Source organism: Lipophrys pholis (genome assembly GCF_963383615.2).
Source record: "Lipophrys pholis genome assembly, chromosome: 19".
Lineage (NCBI taxonomy): Eukaryota > Metazoa > Chordata > Actinopteri > Blenniiformes > Blenniidae > Lipophrys > Lipophrys pholis.
The window spans coordinates 17,832,916-17,854,891 of record NC_137647.1 but is presented as its reverse complement, the minus strand read 5'-3'; the positions used below and the strand labels follow the sequence as shown (position 1 = coordinate 17,854,891).

At 44.3% G+C, this 21,976-nt stretch overlaps 1 protein-coding gene across 1 annotated transcript in view; it reads left to right on the top strand.

Annotated features, from left to right (window-relative positions):
* Positions 1-7,728: 7,728 nt before the first annotated feature.
* plekhh3 (pleckstrin homology, MyTH4 and FERM domain containing H3) overlaps positions 7,729-21,976 on the top strand; it is a 35,648-nt gene continuing 21,400 nt past the window's right edge. Inside the window, exons 1-2 of the mRNA XM_080488576.1 lie at positions 7,729-8,316; positions 13,418-13,473. Of these exons, the coding sequence (XP_080344702.1) occupies positions 8,182-8,316; positions 13,418-13,473 (191 nt within the window). The 5' untranslated portion in view covers positions 7,729-8,181. The remainder of the gene's footprint in view (positions 8,317-13,417; positions 13,474-21,976) is intronic.

Genomic DNA, 21,976 nt, shown 5'->3' with positions numbered 1-21,976 from the left:
ACAAGGGTGAAACGGGGAGATAGAGGAGAGGAGTCGTTACTTGTGACCTGAAGCTTTTGTTCAAGATGATGAACCATTAGTGAACAAGCTCAGTGACAGGACGGGTCCGTGGGGAGTTTGTGGTATACAGTGGGTGTTTGGGGTGGAGGGGGAGGTGCGGAAATAAAATACAGTCCCGCTCCTACTTACCGTGTTCACCCTCTGTCAGTGAATGTTGCTGTTGGAGGTCACAGCACCATGGCAACGGCCTGGATCAGGTCCTGAAGCAAACATGAGACAGCACACACACACACACACACACACACACACACACACACACACACACACACACACACACACACACACACACACACACACACACACACACACACACACACACACACACACACGCACACACGGTTTATGCAGTGACATTTTCTCAAACACAGATTAAGTTTGTAACTGTGCTCATAGTTCAGTACCATTAACGGAGGATTAGAAGCGGGGGTGTCAAACTCTTTTTAGTTCAGGGGTCGAATACAGTTCAGTTTGATCTCAATTGGATCAAAAAGATGAGAGTGTTATGATCTATAAATAATAATTGTTTGAAGAAATATTACATTTTTTATGATGAAGTAAGAATAGATCCTAGAATTGTTCATATTTTAAGCACTTTTTTTATATACTTTTTCTTTTCTTAAGAAATAATTAGTCTGAAATCCTGCCTGCTGTAGTTCTTCTCGTCAATCTTAATCACATAGCGTGGCTTTGATACTATTATTTCACTAGAAAGCGGGTTGCCAGGTTTTCACTGCTGATCTTTTGGCTCCTAACATTTGTGTTGGGTTACTTCTTCTACTCTTGTAAGAATAGCTGGACCTTCAAGTGTACAAATTAGGACCTGCAGTGCTCTTATTGAAAAAAGTAAATGCATTTAAAGTCTTTTTCATCATTTCTATACTTTGCAAGATCATCAGGCCTGATCAGAACCTATGCTTACACTCCGGTGTAGAATAATATTGTGTCTCACTTCGTACCAAGACCATTTATTCTATGGATCTATAAATCTGGCCTCCATCTTTTACAACAATCATTGCAAACACATTATAAGACCACAGCATTTAACCAGCTGAATTGAGTTTGAAGTCTGAATCATGTTTGTCCGTCTCTCCTAATGTTTCATGTTTCTCTCTTACGCTCTGTTTTGTACCTTCAAATGAACGTTTCAATAAAAAAACTATAAAACTGGTCTTCACCTGAGATTTCCTGTTTACATATTTCAGAGGTGGAGGATTCACGGGGGGAGTCTCATTAAAAGACACCCAGCTATTGCGAAGTGGACTCAGGGAATCGAGGTTTTGCCCAGTCGCTCTGCGAAGGGCTGCTCTCAGACTGAGGTAAAGCAGTGGGCACTTTTTCCATATTCAGTAATTATACAGCTTGTACCGGGTAAGAGCCACTCTCAAGGCTGATATCTAAACACAGGAAACACGACCGAGCACAGGCACACGCGGCCACGCTCTCTGACAAACCGCAGCCTTTCTCGCAGTGATTCTGCAAATGGCCTCGACGCGTCCATCTCTCGGCCGCTCTCCATGCTGACCACCCATCGGCACACGCTTTATTTGCACATGTGCATACGTGAAGTCAGGCCCCGCGTCCTCTGCCCAGGACGAATGTCCTTCATTATTAAGCGTTGACACACGCTTTTTTTTTCGTGCAGTTTTGTGCAGCCACACAAGCCGCTAATCCGACACAGGTTCAGAGTTTGGCAGTGTGTCATCAATTCTGCATTCAACGCACTTTCACACACTCAGCACCCTAAAAATAGTTGAAGGAGTCTGGCTCTCTGCCCGGCCGACCTAACTGTCAATACGTTATCTTCCACTCCACTCCAACACTTTCTAACTCGACTGTACCACAAGCAGCAGCAAGACTTTCCCCCAAAGCCACAAAATCCTCACAAAACCGTTGCCATTAAAACGGTTTCATTGTACAGAATGTGATACCAAGTAGTCTCTAGTTTAGGAGAGACTTAGTCGGGGAAGGACAGTTAAAGCAGAAATAAGACCATGTTTTCAGCACATGAGCCGAAGGTGGGCTTGTCTATTCTTTACCTTTGATGTGGAAAATACCAGACGATATGAGGGCAGAGCTGCGCTGTTTGTTTGCTTTGCCAATTGTTGTGTCTATTCTGCAAGTTGTAGTCTCGGCTCTTTATCAGCTGATTGTGATCAATCTCACGTCCATCCCTCTTCCTCTGAAATCCTTTGCACCTCCTCTACACGCCTTGTGATGACAGCGAGAGATAACGTTGGTCTAGCATTGGGTTTGTCTTTATTTTAATTTTGCTCCATGCAGAGGAATGTTTGCTGATCAGACTCCAGTTGTCCCAATCCCATAAATTACAATAAAATGAAAATCTCTATATCGGCCACGAAGTTTCGATTCTTTACACAAAAGATGAAATATTTAATTTCCTTTTAAATTTTTCATCCAATTTAAAATATCTCTAATTATTACAATAATTGCAGATAACAGATATGTTTCTTTTCTTTTCAAGCTCAGGCTTGGGGCCTTCATGTGGCGAATTACTATTTCTTCACTTACACAGTAACTGGGAGGGAAACTATTGATTTGAGTTTAATTGGTGACTCTAAATTACCTGTAGGTTTGAGTGTGAGTGTGTATCTGACCCGACTTGCGTGGCCATGGACTGGTGATCGGTGCAGGTTGCACTCTGCCTTCGCCCACGGTGGGTCGTTATCGGGTCCAGCAACTCACAAAATAAAAATTCGATAAAGTAGTGTATAAAGTTGTGAGTGGAGAAATAACTGAAAAAAAACATTAGATTTTGAAATTATAGTCAGCTGGACCCACCTGTGTGTGGGTTCATAGCTCACAAAGACTGGATTGTGTGTATTCAACAAATGGCTTGAGAAACTGTCGTAAAATACCTGAAGACTTAAGTGCAAACCTTTTAATATGCTTCTTGGAAAGAAGATGGTCGCATGTTCCCGCAGTTAAACTTTTGTTTTTCGGCCAAAGCACATCAGCTTAGGGAAATTACCGGCAATGACTCGATAACTTTCTCCTCACTCGCTGCAGTAATATGCGGTCAATAATGGATATCTGGTGTAACGGTGCTCACAACAGATGCCTCAGGTATAAAATATCACACAGTCTCTTAAAACCTGAGAAGGCTCCTTGCAACACATTCATCCATTACACAAATTCAGCAGGCAGTTTATGTATTGACAGGCTGAGCCCGTGTGCAGGAGTCTGGAGTGCTAAGGGTCACTGTAATGAAGCCAGGCAAGGAGGGGAAATGGGGAATGTGAGGGGTTAACTGGGGCAAGAGGGTCAGAAGTTGAAGCTGGGAATGTTTTCCTTAACCTGGCCTGCCACCGATGGAAGCCCGTGTGCCACACAGTCCCAGGGAACAGATGTGCCCAGAGCCCGGGTTGGAAACACCAACCTCCCTGTGGTGTCGGTAATACTGTTAAATACTGTCTCTGAAACACATTAGGACAGGAAAAACGAAGATCCTCGACTTGTTATCCATACAAGCCCAGTGGTGTGCCGAAGAGCCGCACATAAAGCCTCACCAGCTCCTTTAAAATCCTCATTACAGAACTCTTTGTGGCAGGATGTGTGTGACCTTTTTAATGTTTTACTTAGCTATCTTCCAGCATTATCTCTACTCATTTTCCACACACACACACACACACACACACACACACACAAAATAACAAAACAGCCAGTCTGTCACAAACAATCCCCCTGCGCTGCTGGATGTTCCACAGTGAGAACTTCAGGTCAAGTGGTCCAGTAGTTAAAGGGCTTCACAGTAGCCGGATCCCATTACATGGACCATCAGCCATCAAACAGCAGCCCTCTGTTCACCAGCCTGGAGCCGACAATCCTGCCTGGCCGCAACACGGCGGAGTGATGGCCGAAGGGACGGTGGCACAGCAGGACCAGGGTTAAGTTCAATGGTGAAACGCAGCAGGAAGGAAATCCTGTCGAAGTCAGAGGTGAGGGTCACGAAGAGTCGGTCGCTATCCTAAATCCTCAGTTTGAAGTTGTCAGATAAACTTTGACCTTGGACCTGACTTCTGAAGGGAAGCAGCACTTCATCCCCCCCCCCCCCCCCCCCCCCCCCCCACCACCCCACCCCATACCTTTTGACTACATCAGCCCTGAAAAGCAGAAATCTCTGCCATACTCTTTAAGTACAATGAACAATTTCATCATCAATCATCGACTAAAGAGAAAAAACAAGCCACCCAAATGTGAACCATACAAGGAGCTTTCTGGCAGGCCAGGCTTCACATCCATTTCAGTTGACAATCAATTTGGTTCACCAACACCAGAGTCTGGCTGTGATGTGGGCTGCAGTGAAACCGGATCCCGCAGGCAGAAACTCAAAGGCGAAAAGTAAGGAGACAGACGCAGAGCAGAGGGAACGGCACTCTCCTCTGCTCTGCGTCTGATCAACTTGACATGTGCGATTTGCGTCGACTCCTCGTCTCTGTAGAAACCCCGTATGCCAATTTCAATAGAGCTTGAGAGGAGCGGCGGGCAGGAAGTGAGAGGAGACCAACAAAGAAAAGATTGAGAAACTTCTCACAAAACCACGGTTGAGACACTCAAGTGCTTTTAAAGCAATATTGCCTTTTCTATGAATCTCAAGCGAGTTTTTTGTAGCAAGACTGTCAGTCCAGAGTCATCCTCCTCCTCCTCCTGTCCCGCAGCAGCTGGAAGTCAGCCGGTCTGATCGGGGTCGATGCTGCAAACTGCCCCACTCCTGATCTGGAGCCTCAACCTGACACACTGTATCAGGTTATCTCGCATGTATTCAAGTGTGTGTGTGTGTGTGTGTGTGTGTGTGTGTGTGTGTGTGTGTGTGTGTGTGTGTGTGTGTGTGTGTGTGTGTGTGTGCGCATGTAAATGGAGAATCGTGTGTCATCTCCTGGTAAGAAGGGAAAAGAGCGACAGGAGGGGGGAGGAAGTAGAAGAAGTGAGAGAAGACAGTGAAAAAGGCAGAAAGCCTGAAACAAAAGTTTGAGAGAGAAACTAGGATGAGACGGTTGCAGTCGCTCCAGTTTCTACTTTTGTCTCCACAACAAGAATTAAGAGGAAAAAAAAAAGTCATGCCAGACACTTTGTGAGTAACACACTTTAATGATATTTGAGGATTGTGTGCTGGTATACTTTTGCTCTTTGTACTTCAACTCTTTCAGAAACCATATATGGAGGGAGGGTTTTTCTCTTTTTTCACTTTACTAGTGTGGGCTGAGGGAGTGAGCTCTAAAAATAAAACATATGTTCCTCCAGGTCTGTGGGAGCAGGGGCCCCCAGCGTATTGTTTTGGGATATGGGGGAGGATCTGGCCTAGAGAGAGATACTGAGAGAGAGAGAGGAGCTGCTGTAGTTTCAACCAGAGAAACAAGGAAATCTTCTCTTTGGCTTTCAAATCAGTACTTTGGAATGAATACTTATCAAATTCAAACATGAAACCAGTTTGTTTCCTCTCTTCTCTTGTGTATTCGGTGTGAAAAAGTGGGGCAATATGTGTGTGTGTTTCTGAGATGGGGTGAGGGGCGGCCAGGCTTACTGTCCATAATGCTAAGTACAGGCGAGCTGAAAAGGTGCATCCATGAGCCTCTTTATTGATTTACAAAACCCTCAGGGAAACACGGGCTAAAAGTATCAGATAGGGGGTTGCGTGTCTGTGCATGCACGATGCAAGAACCGGTGGAAAAACTGAATTAAAGAAGCGTTTCCATCACGCCAAAGTGAATGAAGCAGACAGGAAGAGCTTGTGGGCTCCTCTTGGTGAGGAATGAGTTAAAGCCAGCTGACTGAGATGTGTGGGGGGAGTCTGCACAGAGCTGAGAAGGGGAAATGAAGGGATATTAAGGGAGGAATAAGCATGAGTGCTGAGGGGGCTGAATATGTCACGTGTGTCGATTTAGCACCAGCTCCCTTACCTCCTACTGCTGCATCTTTGTGCACCGTCTAGTAAAGTGGAAGAGGAAAGAGTGGGGGAGGAGAGTTTCAGCAAGAAAAGCAAGAGAAAGAACGACAAGTAAAAGGAGTAAGATGTACAGAGAAATATAATGAGAGAATGCAAAAACAAAAAAGTGACTTTATTTTTGCAGCCTGCCTGTTATCTTCGACTTGATCCACAACCAATGACGTCAAAGGGAAGAAGTTGAGAATCGAAAGCAACCATTAAGAGATGGTGTGAATCAAACAGAAGCTTTAAAAATATATCCAATGAAATAAAGTTGGAATTAAACAAAGAGGGGAATGAATGAGATCCAAAAGTGAAACAGAGCGTCTCATGAGAAACAATACAGGATTACAAATCATAAATGGGTTTAATGTATATGGTGATTTATACTATTTACACTGTTAATCACACACTCACTAATAACTCAACTGATCCAACAAGGACATGAGGTGGAAACCAGTGAGAACGGACAGCACTCTTAAGATCATTTTCTGTTTGTTGGCTCCATAACATTGATATCGTCTTGCTCTAGACGGAGCCAGACTTATATACACATAGGAGAGGAAAACGCTTCATAGCTGGCATGATGATATCAGGCAGGTGAGAGAGTGAATATGTTTCAGCTCCTTTCTGGAGACACCACAGTGAATAATGTGATTCACACAAATTGATAATTTGATGTTTTACACCTGATGCCCTCCTGGATACAAACCTGAGCAGTCGAGGGAACCACAGTGGTGGGATTCAAAACTTCTAGCTTCCATCACCTGGAGGCCACAGGTACCGGGATAATGGTGCTGCAAATGAAATAGGAACATGAGGAAAGAGATGTCACTTATGTCACAACAGTAGCTTTAAGGGTTAACATTCAAAGTGTAAATGGCGGAGAGATAAAATGGCAGAAAGAGAAGAAAGGTATCGGTCAAAAGGGAAAATAGTGTACAAAGAGAGTTGCGTAGAATATGTGTCTTAGCAGAAGAAATAGACACAGTTGGTGAACAACCAGCAAATGGAAGTGGCACCAGTCCACCAAACACTGACACTGTGTGAAAGTGTTTATCCTCAGAGAAAAGGAACTCATCGTTGCAGTATAAAAAAGAAACTGTATTTCACAAATAGTGTGTTATGAGGTTACTTCAACTTTTTCTGTACTTGTACAGGGCATGGCGTGGTGTGGTGGGGATGCCTAGACTTACAACGGTAAAAATGTGGCTCCCCCAAAGACAAAGGTTGGGAATCACTGCTCCAGACGTGTGTAATAACAGTGGCAGAATTTAAATTCAAAGAGTGGTACTTGCAGGAAAACAGTTGAATTTCATGGAACTTAAAAGTATTTACCAATAAACAGTATGCCACAGTATAAAAAATTTGAAATCCAACATTCATAAATTAGTATTTGGCACGAGACAAGAGGGAGTTGAGGGGTGTGGGTGTGGGGTTGTGCTTTCATACCACACATTGAAACGTTCTGACCTGATGAGTCCTACAGATTGAGTATTATGGATCCATCTGCTGCTTTGGATTATTCCATTACTGTCATCCGGACATGTGATGCGCTTGTCAGTGCGGAGGGGGCGTGGCCAGAGGCGGGTCACTCCGGGGAGTGTGTGCGCTCAGCCAATGGCAGGCGAGGATCTGCGCTGAACGGGCGTGGCCTCGCCTGGCTCTACTATCCCGTCTCCACGCTTTTGTTCAAACTCACAAGTCGGTCGCTGCGCGGCGAAGGTGCGCTCTCACGTTACTGAGCGCAGGACAGGAGAAAGAAAAATATATATAGACTTAACAGAGCCGCTTTTCTCAGACACATAGAGCTTTGGTGTTTCTGTGTGAAGTGTTTTTGTTTTTTCTTTTTGTTCTATGATAGTCCAAACAGGAACACCACAGAAAGCATCTGGAGGCCGGAGGATTTCTTTCTTTCTTCTTTTTTTTTCTTCTTCTTTTTCTTTTTTAAATCTCTTGTTGGTTTCGTTAGAGTATGGACATGTCTCACTCTCCGTGGCAGACATGACAGAATAATCTTGAATTCCCCATCCTCCTCCTGTTTGCTGGGTCTCTATGGAGAGGAGAGGCGCTCTGCTCCTACGCAGCAGCTCCTGGACTCACTTGCAGCCGAGGCGACTCGGCGGCTGTTAACTTCACCGACCTGGGCTGCACGACCCGGCGCACATAACCCCATTTGAATGCCTTTGCAAGGAGTTTGCTGGTTTCTGTGCTGCAGACAGGGCTTCAGCTTGCTCGGACGGGACTATGGGGAGAAAGAGGAGGAAGAGTCGTTTGAGTTGCGCAACAAGGAGGACTTGACTCCCAATGGACGGGTAAACGGCTCTCCACCTGCACCACACTGCTTCTCTCTGCACACTTGTAGTGTCAGTCAGTGATTGCATTGCACACCATATAAGTTGAGCGGCTTCAGGACTGTAATTACACCTTTATGCAGTTTGTGCAAAATTGCTTTTTCTTACAAAGTAAATTCTGATCAGGATTTATGATAATAAAAGCAGCCGGTGTAAGCTGCTAACTTTGTGGGAATCGTGTGTTTGCATGGTGAAACCCTATATCCGCACTATGTTCCACTAAGTTTGAATTTTGCACGGTTTTATATGCAACATTGAGCAATAACATTCACACGTGCACGCTCAGACGCAAGCTGTAAAGCTCAGTGTGTTGACCCGTCCCCGTGTATTTGGCCTCTATCTGCTAGATTGCAAGTAAAGACAGTGGCCTTGTCTTCTCTGTAATGTTAGTCATCTGATCAGCCAGAGAGAGTTCAGCATTGTCCACCCACTTGTGAGGGGGCATTGTTGCTTTGAATCGAGGTAGGCCCTTTCTGTATAACCCAACGTGCAATTCTTTAGCTACACTGTCTTAGAATAACCCACTGTAAAATGATTTTTTCATGGACTTCTTTCCAATACACACATCAGACTTACTTTCGTAAGGACAACTTTCACATGATTTTGCCTTTAACTGCAGTGTAAACTAAATTGGTGTTGTGTTGTATAGGTATTATGTGCAGCTAAGATAAGTGTTGCATCAGCAGTGTAGTTCTGCAGATAAAGGTAATACTACTTAAAGCCACCTGGTTATCTAGCTTATCTGTTATTGGCCCTTTTGTGTGCTTGCAACCAACCAGTGCAACACCACAGCATGCATTTGCATGACAACAATGCGACCAGAAACGTTTTGCACGGTTACTTGCCCAACAGGAGTCTAACGGTGTTCCAACAGCCAGCAGATAACAGCAACATCTGTTGTTCGGGGTTATCCAGATAGGTGGTGTGCACAGCCTACCGTGGTCATAATGTACCATCTGGTTCCCCATCGGGGGTCAAAAGAACCTAACTGTGCTTTAAATCTGCAATCAATACAAGATCGCTGCGACCTGTCCCAATGGAATTGCCTGATGGCTTTCTGAAGTGAGACACAGAGGTTGTGTTCCTTCCCAGGCTGTCATGAGAATGAAACTGTGCTCTGGGTGCCAAATTGTATGTGGTTGATGTGTTTCATTGAATTGCAGATCGTTCAAAGAAACAAATGGACTGTTGGATGAAAATTTCTTTCCTATAAAGATAAATGTTGACAAAACCTGCCAGTTTTAACTCACTAAAGTTGCACATGTGAAGTCCAGATCCCAACCCAGCTCTCATGGAAGTCGTCAACATGGTTCATTTTTTAAAAAGTAACATCACTGACGTCAACATTGACCGTATTCACTGATATGTACAGATGTTAACCCGGACAGTGATTGGATTGTGGAAAACTGTGGTAGCATAGCTATAATAAAGTCTAACTATGTTTGATTTTGTTAGTCATTCGCTATCAGTCTGTGCGTGTTGAGCCAAGCCTTCTGAAGTCAGTGCTGCCACTTTCAATCCTTGTGATCAGAGAAGATGAAGGGCCCTTTCACTGGATTATAGCCGAACCAGTGGACCATGAGCACCAGGCAAATGGTACAAAAGCTACCCAAAACTATCATAGTGGGCGCCAAAAAAAGTTTATTTAATGATTAAATAAAATCTATTTGAAAGCTGAATGTGGAAACACGTGAATGTAAATGATTCTTTATTATGTGTAGCGGTGAATGTTTTTTCTACGCTCGTTGCAACAGCAATATTCAATTTAATGTTTAAAGTCATGACTTCCTTTATTCATCCACATCAATATTAATTAGCGTGTTCTTATATTGAAATAGCGGTTAAATATGTGTCTACTTGATATATTTCATTTGAGAAACAGTCGATCTTTGACACATGATTAGGGTTGTTTGGTTTGGCAGATAAGGGCTTGATAGATGGACTCGCCCTATTGATTGTTGCATTTGGCCTTGTATTTTTCGAGCAACCAAAAGCTGTGAATTATTCACTCGGGCTAAACTTGCCCTCCTCAGAATAAACCCACCCAGATTGTGTGGAGTCGTCCACTATTGATCTTTTGTTTCCTGCGGGCAAATGATTCACTTCAGCAAATCCTTCATTCTCTGTGTCCGTGTCGCCGCTTAGTGCAGACAACTGAATTTCCATGTCAGTTGCTGAGGTTGGACCAATAATTCGTAGCCAATAGCATCAGCTCTCCAATATTTGACAACAGAACAACTGTTGCACTGCCTGTAGCCCCTCCCCACAGAATAAACAGATTGAGCTGATAGTGTTTGGCTTTCCATAGTGTCAGCAGAGGGGGTGGGGTAGGGTGGAGGTAGGTTGAAGATGGCTTGAGGGGAAAGGCCCTCAGGACTACGGCCCATCATTTACTCTGGGCTACATTCACTCACGCTTGTAGACAGCGAGTCAGACCTCCGTGTGAGCACCGCTTCAGAATACTCAAATATGCTGTTTAGTGGCCCTCTGTCCAGCTCCCTGCCCGGGTTGACCACGGTGACCCGCCTGGTGGAGTCTCCTAAAAACCTCCTCCGACATGTTGCCAGGGAATGCCACGCAACGCAGCGCAACCTGTCGGGGAGGACGCCACGCTGTGTCGCGCCAATAGTACCAAAACCGTAGGTGACACGCCACTTCTCGCCAGGACTCTTCACACTGAGGTTGGAATCGTGAGTCAGCGCTGACGCCAGTGAAGGCTTGGCCTTGGAGTGCACAGGGCCATGTTAGGACCTTTTTCCTTGATGTTTACAGTCCTCATTCAAAGAAACTGCTCTTCAACAGCTGCCCAAACAGTCACCCTGAGCTGAATGCCTCCAGTGTTGGGACAGCGAGGAACTAATTTTAGTTCAGGACATCCGTCATTCTTTCTCCTTTCCATGTTTCCACTGAAACCTTTATTGAGTTTTATGCAATGTGAAGTCACGTTTACCAATAAACTACCACCGCAGAGTGTTTGGGCCCGAGCCGTAGTAAGCGTGGACTGTGTAGCACTGCAGTGGATCCCGTGAACGTGGAACAAACGGGCACAGTCCAAGCTTCGCCGAGAGCGGGTCCCATTAACCATCACTGCTGCCTTCAGAGGTGTCACGGTACGCTGGTTTATATTTGGTTTCCGTTGCGTCTCTGCCTCACCACCTCCAGGCCACACATCTGGTCCTCAGGCCGACACTGGCTGAGCCCAAGCATTTCCTCCTGGTTACTCAGCCTCCCAGGAGAGCTGAAGGGAGAGAGAAAAGAGAGCGAGGACTAGGGGAAAGCGAGAACGGAAGTCGGCTACGGAACGAACACATCACGGCATCTTTCCCTCTTTTCGCTCCATGCTCCTTTCGAGACTGGAGTGATTCATCCCTTGCCCGTCCAAAAGAGATTTTCTGCCAGGGCTCTGCGTCGCACGCTATCCTTATTCCTCATCCCACAGCCCAATAACTCTTATTGGACTGCTCGTCTTCTGTGAATTTCTGGAGTTTCTGAAGGTTGACTCAAAGTATTCTGACTCCATCTACCTGTCGCATAGTTTCTTGATCAGCCTATAAGTTTATATTGAAAGAATATTGGTTTATTTCTCTCATTTTTGATGTGACTGGAGTTGATCTGCTGTTTTTTGGTCATGGCTGTCTGTATCGATTTATCCTTGAGGGATTCTGGCTTGGCTGAATCATTTACTGTACAGTTATGGGCAAGGATAGGGAATTATCATACACACTCTATTCCATTGATGAGTAACTTTATGACACTGTTCAGGTTTTTTTTTTTTTTTGTCTGTCTGGTTTGACATTTACAATACCTCCTCTGAGTTAAACATTACTGAAATTTCATCATCCAAACCTTCATCTTTCCCGTTTGCACTCAGAGTCCATCTGTCACACACCCACACATGCACACACACACACACCCACACACACACACACACGCACGCGCAGCTTACAAACGGACCTATAAATTTGCAGTTCATGTTTTCTTTGTTATTTTGGAGCCATCTAAAAAGAAGAGGTGGACTGTTTTTGTGGGGCCATGGCTATACTTAGGATAGTTTGCCCAGTAGTAAAGTGTGGTGTATGAACTGTGAGGGGGCCCAGAGCTGACCTGGATAGTGTTTCAGGTAGGCCAACACCCCCGAGTTGGGCCGCGGCAGCCGCAGAAGCTGGCTCAAGGCTGTGGTTCACAGAGGCAACAAGTCAGGCCGCGGGGACACACAGGGCCGCTCTGCACACCAGGCAATCGGTCCAAACTGCACACAGGCGAGCTCTGATGTCTGATGGGGTTTTCCAAGGTCAGGTTGGGAAGCCAGGGTCCAGGGCACTTTGAAAGGACACATCCTCTCCCATCTTCTGTTTAACAGGGGGAGTCCTGGTATGAAAAGTTCATTGTTCCACCCATGAAATTAGATTTTACATGTCAGCCAATGGAAGTTAGTGGCAGCACTAACTCCAATTTCCACACAAAGCTTGTGTCCAAGAAGCATGCACGCAATTTAATACATTCGCTGGATGCAGTTCTCTCATATTTGGCTCGGGATCAAGATTTATAGCTGTGTTTGTCACATAATCCACATTATACATAATCGCTTTTACAAGAAAAAGAGCTGGTTTTCCCCCCTGAGGTTTTAGCATTTCTAACTATCTAGTTGAAGACAGTTGCTCCCGTTTCTTCAGCGCAATCTATAAAACCGAGGTTATTTTTAGGTTAACTCTGTTGGAGAAATTGTTGAATAAAAATATTTGAGGTTGTGATGATCAGGGTGCAAACAGCTTTCGCACAAAAGATCCCTGTGTTCCCATCTCTTACATTAAACTATCCTGTTTTGAATGCCATATTTCTCCCCACCAGCTTTACCCCCTTGCAAGTGAAAGCCAAGCATTACAGGAACAGTGCAGCTATGTGCTGAGGCTGCCAGCAACGATTCCATGCTCCACTGTAACATGGCCACTGAAGGCAAACCATTGAGGGATTGCTCCAACCTGTGCACTGGTTCGCAGGATAAACTTCTGTTTGTGTTACATTATCGTCTATTTACCCTTTTCTCTCTCTCTTCTGTTGACAGACTCCAGCTGAGGTGACTGTTTCTCAGCCAACACGCACAGCCAATGGGACAAATGGGTAAGAAAAGAGAAAGAAAAAGTTTCTCCCCCGCAACAAGAGGGAACTAGTAGTTCCCTCTTTTTCATATGTAGTTCCTCTGAGGGTTGTGGATTTTTTTTAAATTTGTTCTCAGGCAGATTTAGTGGTATACAGTTGATTTCTCACTTCCTCTGCCGTACCTCATGAGCTTCTCCTCACGAGTTTGCAAGCGAATGGTATAGTGTCACATGGATATTGGCAGATAATTGGACATTTCCCAGCTGCAGTTGCACTTCAGTTACTCACATTGTGCCCATTGTAAGTCAGCCATGGCTTGGTAAACTCTTGATTGTTGTGGAGGTTATAGCGCAGCTGTCATTCGAGGCTACATCTGCCAATATGTCAATCTTCGAGGTGACCTAAATGCCTATACAATGGTGAGCAAACCTGTAATGTCAGGCTAACTCTCCCCATCTTCCACATCAACAAATCCAATTACGTTGTGAGTTTGTAGGCTGCGTACTGAGGAGCCACTATGCATCCCACATGTAATGAAATTCAAATGGTCATGTGGTTTACAAGTGAATGCAAGTGACAATGAAAAGCAGTGATTCATGGAGGGCTTGATCCAGACTATTAGTGCATGGCTGTGATCTCAGACAGTGATGTAGCCAGGCGCTGCTCCACTCTATCTCTGGCATCGTGCCCTTATCTTGCCCCTGCTTCCCCCCCTCGTCCACAATCTTTACTGTACATCTGCCGAATCACAGGCGGTGAGTCACAAAGCACGACTTGTAGGACATATAATGCACCACAAATGAATAGATGAGGGTCTGCGACGGCTCTTAACAGAAATAGAGCTGCCTCAGGAAGTGGGTAGGTGTGCTGAAATAGGGCCCGTTCTGTCGCGGTCATACAGGACCTGTTGTATCTGGACGCTCTCTGGAGAGAAAGAAGGAAGGAAAGAAGTGAGGACAGGACAGGGTGACTCAGTCGTACCTCAGCAGCACTCCCAGAAGAGGTGTGCCTCGTGCGTGTGTGTATGTCGCTTCGACGGCATAGTGGAGGTGGCCCCGGGCCACATGGCATAATTAACTGCTGGTTCTAAAGGGAGTGTGTTGAAAGCCTGGCTGTAATCATCAGGCAGGGTGCAGAGATTAGAGAGCAGGGTCCTTGGTCATTACCTGGCCAATGAGCAGACACACCCAGATTTTCACATGTGTGAGGGGAAAGCCAAATCAAGGTCTGATACTGTAGGTCGGAACACTGTGATGTGCCATATCATGTTTCGCTTAATGTAGCACGCAACACTGGATTACTTCCTAATTTTTTTTTTTTATATATTTTAATTGTTTGAAAATAGAGATAAAAGGTTTTATACTGAGCTATAGTTCTGATGTGACGTGATGAACAGAGGGGATTCGTTCTGCCGGACTGAGGCTGATCATTTGTGACGCTGTTGGCCTCATGTGATGAAGGAGGAAGATAGATCCTGCCACACAGGGCGGTGGGTACATGTCTGAGGCCCCGTTTACACGTAGCACAAAACGTAAGATTCCAATGTGTTTGGGGCTTTTGTTTGACATGACAATAATAAATATACTGTAACTGATATGAAAAAAAACCCCACCTGTAACAGATAATAAAAATGGTTTGAAAAGATTAATTTCCAGTGTAAACAGACTATAAGCACTGCAGCAACATGTAAGCAGGCGGGCATGTCTGGACATGCTTCAGACATGCATACATACAAATGACCCAATCACTTTCAACAGAAAAGGGTCAACAAACAGTCATTGCATGTTTGCATCGACGCATGAATGCATAATCTATGTTGAGACAGTGAAATGGTAAATACCTTGAGTAATACTAAGAGTTTTACCAGCATTATTGGAGGATCCACAGAAATGAGTAAAATAATGCCTCTGTGCACTGGAAGCAGTGGATCAAGCAAAGAAAACTAATCAAGAGACAGAAAAGGTAATTTCATGAGTAGAATTCAATTAAATAGGTAAAGCAAAGAGAAAAGCCATTCAGCTGACTAGATCTATAACTTGTATAACTACAGTGACAAATCTGATGGTGCAGTTTTTAGCATCCTGACAAGATGCGGGACAAATGTGTGTTTGCACCAGATTCTCTTCCAGGCCTGTTACTGGAGCTCTGGGTGATGGACATGCCTCTCCTGTCCCGTCGGCATCATGTGCTCACGCTCGGCTCCGTCTTACATCATCACTATCTTTTCACACCCTCACTCTCGTGGCTGAGAACAAACTGTACCAAAAAGAAAGGTGACACTTGAGAACTTCCATCTCACGATCTGTTCCCTCTGCTTTGTCATCAGCTTCCCTATTCGTCTCCTGACGTTGGACGTGTCTTTATGCGAGCTGTGTGGCAGTAATGGCCTCGGTGTTTAGTATTGTGCTTCCTGTGTGTGTGTGAATGTATGCGTAAGAGAAAAAGAGAGGGTGTGTGTGTGCATGAAACAAGCGGGTGTTTGCATAAAGCTCAGTAGTGGGCCCCTGCTAATTGCCTGTCTGGATGTCTGTCGTCCTGTCCGTCACCCGTCCAGTCATCACAAACCGGCCGCGTTCGCAGCATCAAACAGAAATAGAAGGTTTTGACTCGCACCCTCCACGTTTCACAATCAGAATGACTTCATTCAGACTAAACTCACTCGCTCGTCTTCGTACCCGTATTGTAGGATTTCTTGCTGACAGCACACGCTCGATTCGCCAAGGCACAAACTCAGACTTCCTGTCACACACCCCTCCTCCTCTGGTCTCAAAACATGACTTTTCTCCTTTCCCTCTGCCTAGTCCAGAGTTTCTTGGCAGTGGTCTTGAGTAAACAGTGTATTTTTAGCTGGGAGGTCATATAGGCCCAGTCTTAATCACCACATTCCCATTTTCCCACCAGCCCAGTTTCAGCCAGAGGCCCATGCAGTCAGCGGTGGGGGAGGGGATCAAGACTGGATGGAGAAAAAGAGAGAATCTATGATTACTGACTTCTACAGTCTAACTTGCTGTATTTTTTATTTTTTTAATTGTCAAAGATATCGCAGATTGTCCTCTAACAATGAGTTTTCTAAATGTGGATGGGTGAATGCTGGACTTCCCAATGTGTTCCAGTTTATAAGATTAGATATTATTGTTAAGAGGCTGGGCCACAGCCAATAAACAACAAAACTCTCTGAATGTCTGGTAAGCCTTTATATATAGTCAGCAACTGTCATAACTGTCACACTTGTGAGTTTGGACAAAAAAATATACTTTTATCATTCTTCAAGAAACATTTTGACCCATAAATGTGTGTTTGGATGAAAAATATCAACAATTTCATCGTCCAAATGAAAAGTAAATTCATCCTCCTGAACCTCAGATGTTACCTGCTGCTGCACCCATCTGAGCTAACCGATCGCTCTTCCTGCATATCCACTTGTTCAAGGACTCGTTTTGGAAGCCGGGACATGTTTCTGCTGCGGTCGTTCGAGCCCGACAGCAAGGGCGCCGCTTTTTCTAACTTTAATTAGTGTCTCGGCTTCATGATTAGACCCTGGACTGAAATCAATTGCTCATCGTTCCAGCAGCAGCCACCAGACGCAGAGTAATCGACTCATTGAACGGTTTACCCAGCCGGCTTTAAGTGTGTCACCATGAAAACTCATCTACTCATTAATTAGGGCGAACCTTCTACACTGTGGAGGACTAGTGTATATATACTATACATGCTGTTGATTTGAAGAAATCAATGCATCCACTTGATGGGTTTGGCAGGAAGTCCACCCAGTATTAGCAAATTCATAATTCTACGAAACTATAATATATAAATAAAATGCTAAATATTTTCAAGCTCAAATTTTATTTTTTATGACAATTTGATGAACTAATGCTGTATTTGTTCACTCTGTTTTTCTACTTCTCAGTAATTCACAAATCTGGAATTATAACGAGTAAAAAATGCAATTCTGACTGAATTGATTGTAATTATAGCCTGGAATGATATGACATTAACGCAGCAGTGGATAGGGCCAGTGCCACGTAAAGAGTCGTTACAAGCAATAATTGCATGTATTGCTCCACACTAAATAAAGGTGCGCTGAGGTAGTGGCAACTACACATTATAACTCGCCCGATTTGGCCGATTTGACGTCTCTTGAGGCCTTTGTTGGCGTGTGCATGACTGATACCGCCCTGATTCTCTTGTGTGTTATGTTGAACCCACCCAAAGGGCGGGGCAAAGAGAGGGGCCGTGAGAAGGAAGGGAGACCTTAAAGTAGTGCCATAATAACCTTTAAATTTAAACTTTCAATTTTTGTTTTTGTTGTGGTGCAGAGTATACGTGATGAAAATGTCTATATTTTTGCAAAAGAAAACAATTACTTCTAAAAAATGACTACAAGCTCAACATAAAGCAAATTTTAATGAAGCTTTCCTCTGCCAAGTACCGTGAAATGTGCAAAAATGTTCTCCTATAGCTGATCCATACTATGCATGCTTTTACAAATTCACCTTGACAGCATGACTTTGAGCAGTTTGCTATCTTTCATGGCAGCATCACCGATATCTCAGCTTGAGTCTCAGTGTTTTTTATTTTTTATTTTACCATTTGCTTGGTGTTTTGGCCGGATTGGAGCCTCTTGCGGGCCATTTTTGGTCCACGGGCCTTATGTTTGACACCTCTACCTTGAAGTGTTTTTTGCACAGACTTCCATCGCCTCGTGTTTTCAGCAAATATTCACCTAATTCGACCTGACCACAGGGTGGGAACGTCTATTACCTGTGTTTGACTTAATAATACAGGCTTGTAATATATGTGTTTGTCAGCTTGGTACAATAATGTCACAGTTTAAAAGTGGAGTCAGTTGTGGAACAGCTTGACATTTTTCCGCCACTCGACTGTTAACATGTGTCATTCTTAACAGCCCACAAGAAAAGCAGCGAAACAGGTTTTCAAATGAGCAGGTAGAAAAAGCTCCAGTAATGATCACAGCTTCAGTATATGACAGTTGACCTGGTATGCAGGAAACGAATATGTGTGCGTGTGTGTGGAATTTTTTCTAATTATTGTTATTTACTGTATTTAACGAAATCAAAGACATATGAAGAATCACCTGTGAAATTGACAGAGCAGGGGGAAACACGGCATGCATGTATTGACAAATAGTGGTGGTTAAATCTGAACTGAACAGTTTGACTCATTGCCAGCCACATGCCACCATATCTTAAGGCCTCGCTGGCTGTAGACGACGTGGCCTTTCACTTCAGCATGAAAGACAGATGTTGTTACAGAGGCAACTGCACAAAAAGTTAATATGTGCTTTAGATTTGCTGTTGCATGCAATATCTGTGGTTATATGCATGCAGGGAAATGGGTTTTTTTCCGCTCATAAATCACTCTTTATTTTTGCAACTTCCCTTCTCTCTCTCCTGCTCTGATCTAAATTCTTTTCACTCCCCAAAAGTCTGTTTTCTCATCTGCACTTTTACTTCCATGAACTTAAAAGCTAATCGTAATGCTACTCTAGCATTTATCCATTTCAAATCAGAGCAAATGTTGTTTTGTTTTTTTCCCACCGGACATTAAAATGATGCTCCTCCTCTGGAGCGCCTGATGTTTAGTCCTTAAGGGGAAGAAAAAAAAGAGAGAGAGAGGGGTGCCATTTGTGGATGTGCGTCGCTCTGTTCTTCGTACTGTCTAATCCCCATGTCAAATTGTTTCCTGCGCTCCACAGGAAGTTGCCCGCTAAAGGCCCCACCATCCAACCTCTGCCGGAGCTTCTGGGAATGCGAGGGAGGTAGAAAGGGGGGCAGGGGGCGGGGGCGGGGGCGGAGGCTGGGTTGGGGTTGTAGGGCTGCTGGACAGCTGTGGAGACCCAAAGCTCCCACATCAACAAGGCTCAGACATTCACCCTGAACAACACTAGGGATTTTCTTTTTTAATCAGTTGTCTTTTATTCCCTTTGAACCACAGGAAACTACCTTTTTATACAGTTTGTGGATCTTTAATTTCAGCGTGTATTTACCACAGCTGCAAACGGAGTGCATTGTCTGGTCCACGTTACCTTAGCTCCAATTGTTGGAAGCCTTTCATGATCTCATATCTGAAACCACAATGCATAATAATGATAATGAGAATAATAATAGGATAATAATCCAGCATTGTGAAATAGATAAAGAGTTTTGTCTATTAAGATCGACAACAAGGTGTTTGCATGGCGACTGCCACACGTGCGCAAACTAAAAGGCAGTAACTGCCTAAACTGACAGACATTAAGGTGTCGTGAAAATGCAAAACTTTTGTTGCATTTTGGGTTTTTGTTTACATGACGATGGTGCTTGAAACCACTGAAAATGCAACTTTTTGGAAACTGCCACAAGATGGAACGTTTTGACAAAGCTCCAAGTCTGTCGTCGTGCAAACTGGGGGAAATAAACGCAACATTAATGAAACACAGCTACTGCGTATGTGCAATGCGGCCGTAATAAATAGTTCTTCTGCACGTGCTCAAGTAGATGGACAATAACAACAGTGGTGGCCTCCAGAGTGTCATGACTCCCAGTCCAGATTCTGATGGGACTTGATAGTTATCTAGATGAGAGTCACTGTAATACCAACTTGTTGTTCTCTTCCTGCATGTGTGTGTGGCTTCATTACAAAAACCAACAGCAGCACCCACTAGTGGCTCGGCGTGAAAACAAAGCCTTTTCAGCTGAAAGATTGTCGTGTCAAAAGGTTAAAATGGTAACTGGTTGCAGGAGGCTCGATGATATTCTTTGTCCAACCACAGTGGTTTCACCAGCCCTTTGTTATTCTCAAGTTAATGTGTTTTTAATCACTTCACCTTCATGTCGGAGGCCTTACATCAATATAAACCATTTTATCCCTGAAGCTGACTTGTTTGGTGAAAGATGTAAAGAGTCCTGTGACTGGCAGAAAATCTAATTTATGTGCTAGTTTGGCAAAAAGTATTCAGATGACATATCAGAATGAGTCTGCTTCTCCAAAATGCTCTTTTGATACCCTGCCGTGTTACTCAGCTATTGCTAATAAGCTTTAATCAGTTTTTTTTAATATCACTATTATCATTCCCAGCCTATTGTTGCTTTTGTCATATTTTTAATGAGACGATAAAATATTTCACTTCCAACATCTGATATGTTTTATAGTGTCTTTTCTGAGTAAATAATGAATTCATGGGATTTGCATATCAACGCATGCGCTGGTGTTATTTACATGCTGAAGATTGGGATCTGCATTTGCTGTGTGTGCAGTGGAGATACTGGGAGGCCTTTCTGCTGTTTATGTCTTGGTGAGCTCCCAGCTGGTACGAATACATAATAATTCCTCAAGTGCATTAGGATCTGCACACAAGATGGTTGTGGAAGATTTGAGAGTTTTTGGCAGAATTTTCACCGAGCGTGGCCTGTGTTGACATGTCATGGTCTGATGTGAAAATGAAATTGCGAGTGCAAAACAAACCCAACTAGCACGCAATCTTTTCTTATTCTGCTTTGGATCTGAGTACTGCACCACAGCAATAATGGCCTGAAACTGAAATTCAGTCAATGACCGACTTGAATCCTGCTGGTGGTTGCACCGGTCGGTTAGAAGGTCAAACCGGACCCGGCTAATTCGGAATTGAGACGCTGAAACAATAGCAGACGGTAATCCCTGTCATTTAATATTTACATGCCCTGTTTACAGCCGTCTACATACTGATCTCTGGCTGTGGTTTTTTTTTCTGTAGATCCCACCTCTGTCTCATCGGGGCAGCGGGAATGTCTCCGTGATGTAGCACTGGTTATTAACAACCTCATATAAGAGGTGTCCTCACATTTCTGTGTTTATTTTAATGCCTTTAAGTGGGGTCTGCGTACTGACGAGGCCCCTGCAGGCTGCTGCAGTCGCAGGCGAGCAGGCTTAGTTAAACAACATAACAGAGTGTAATGTGACAGAGCTCCGGAGTCTTAAGCTTTCTGGTGATGCCCCAGACCAGTTTATACACACATATAGAAGAATTGGCCCTCCATATAGAGTTTCACAGTGTCTGGACATTAGCTCGAATTAGAGATGCCAGTCGGCTGGACTCAACAGCCTCATATGGAGAGAAGACGCGTGATAGTCTCCATATGAGAAGTCATGGCACAGAGGTCACCCAGACAAACCGTGATATCGACAGGATCGGGTCACGCATGAAGAGAGGAAATGGCTCGTGTAAGCTGAGTCGAAGCAGATAAGGCTATATTTGGACTCATTGATTATCGCTACGTACCATAAGGAGGAACCTTCTGGATTCAACAGATCAATAACTACATAAATCAGCCACAGGTAACAACGAGGCCAAATAACAGTGGGAGGGACTGCTCCATTCATTTCCTGAGCTGTGATCCCACCAGGAGGGGGAGGGGGAGGAGGAGGAGGAGGAAGAGGAGGACAGGAAGGAAGAAGCCGTTTGTCACCTAAACTTCAGATACTACTCACCCAGAGGAGTAGAGGAAATAAACAAGTAATCAGATAAACAAGCGAGGAGAGATAAAAC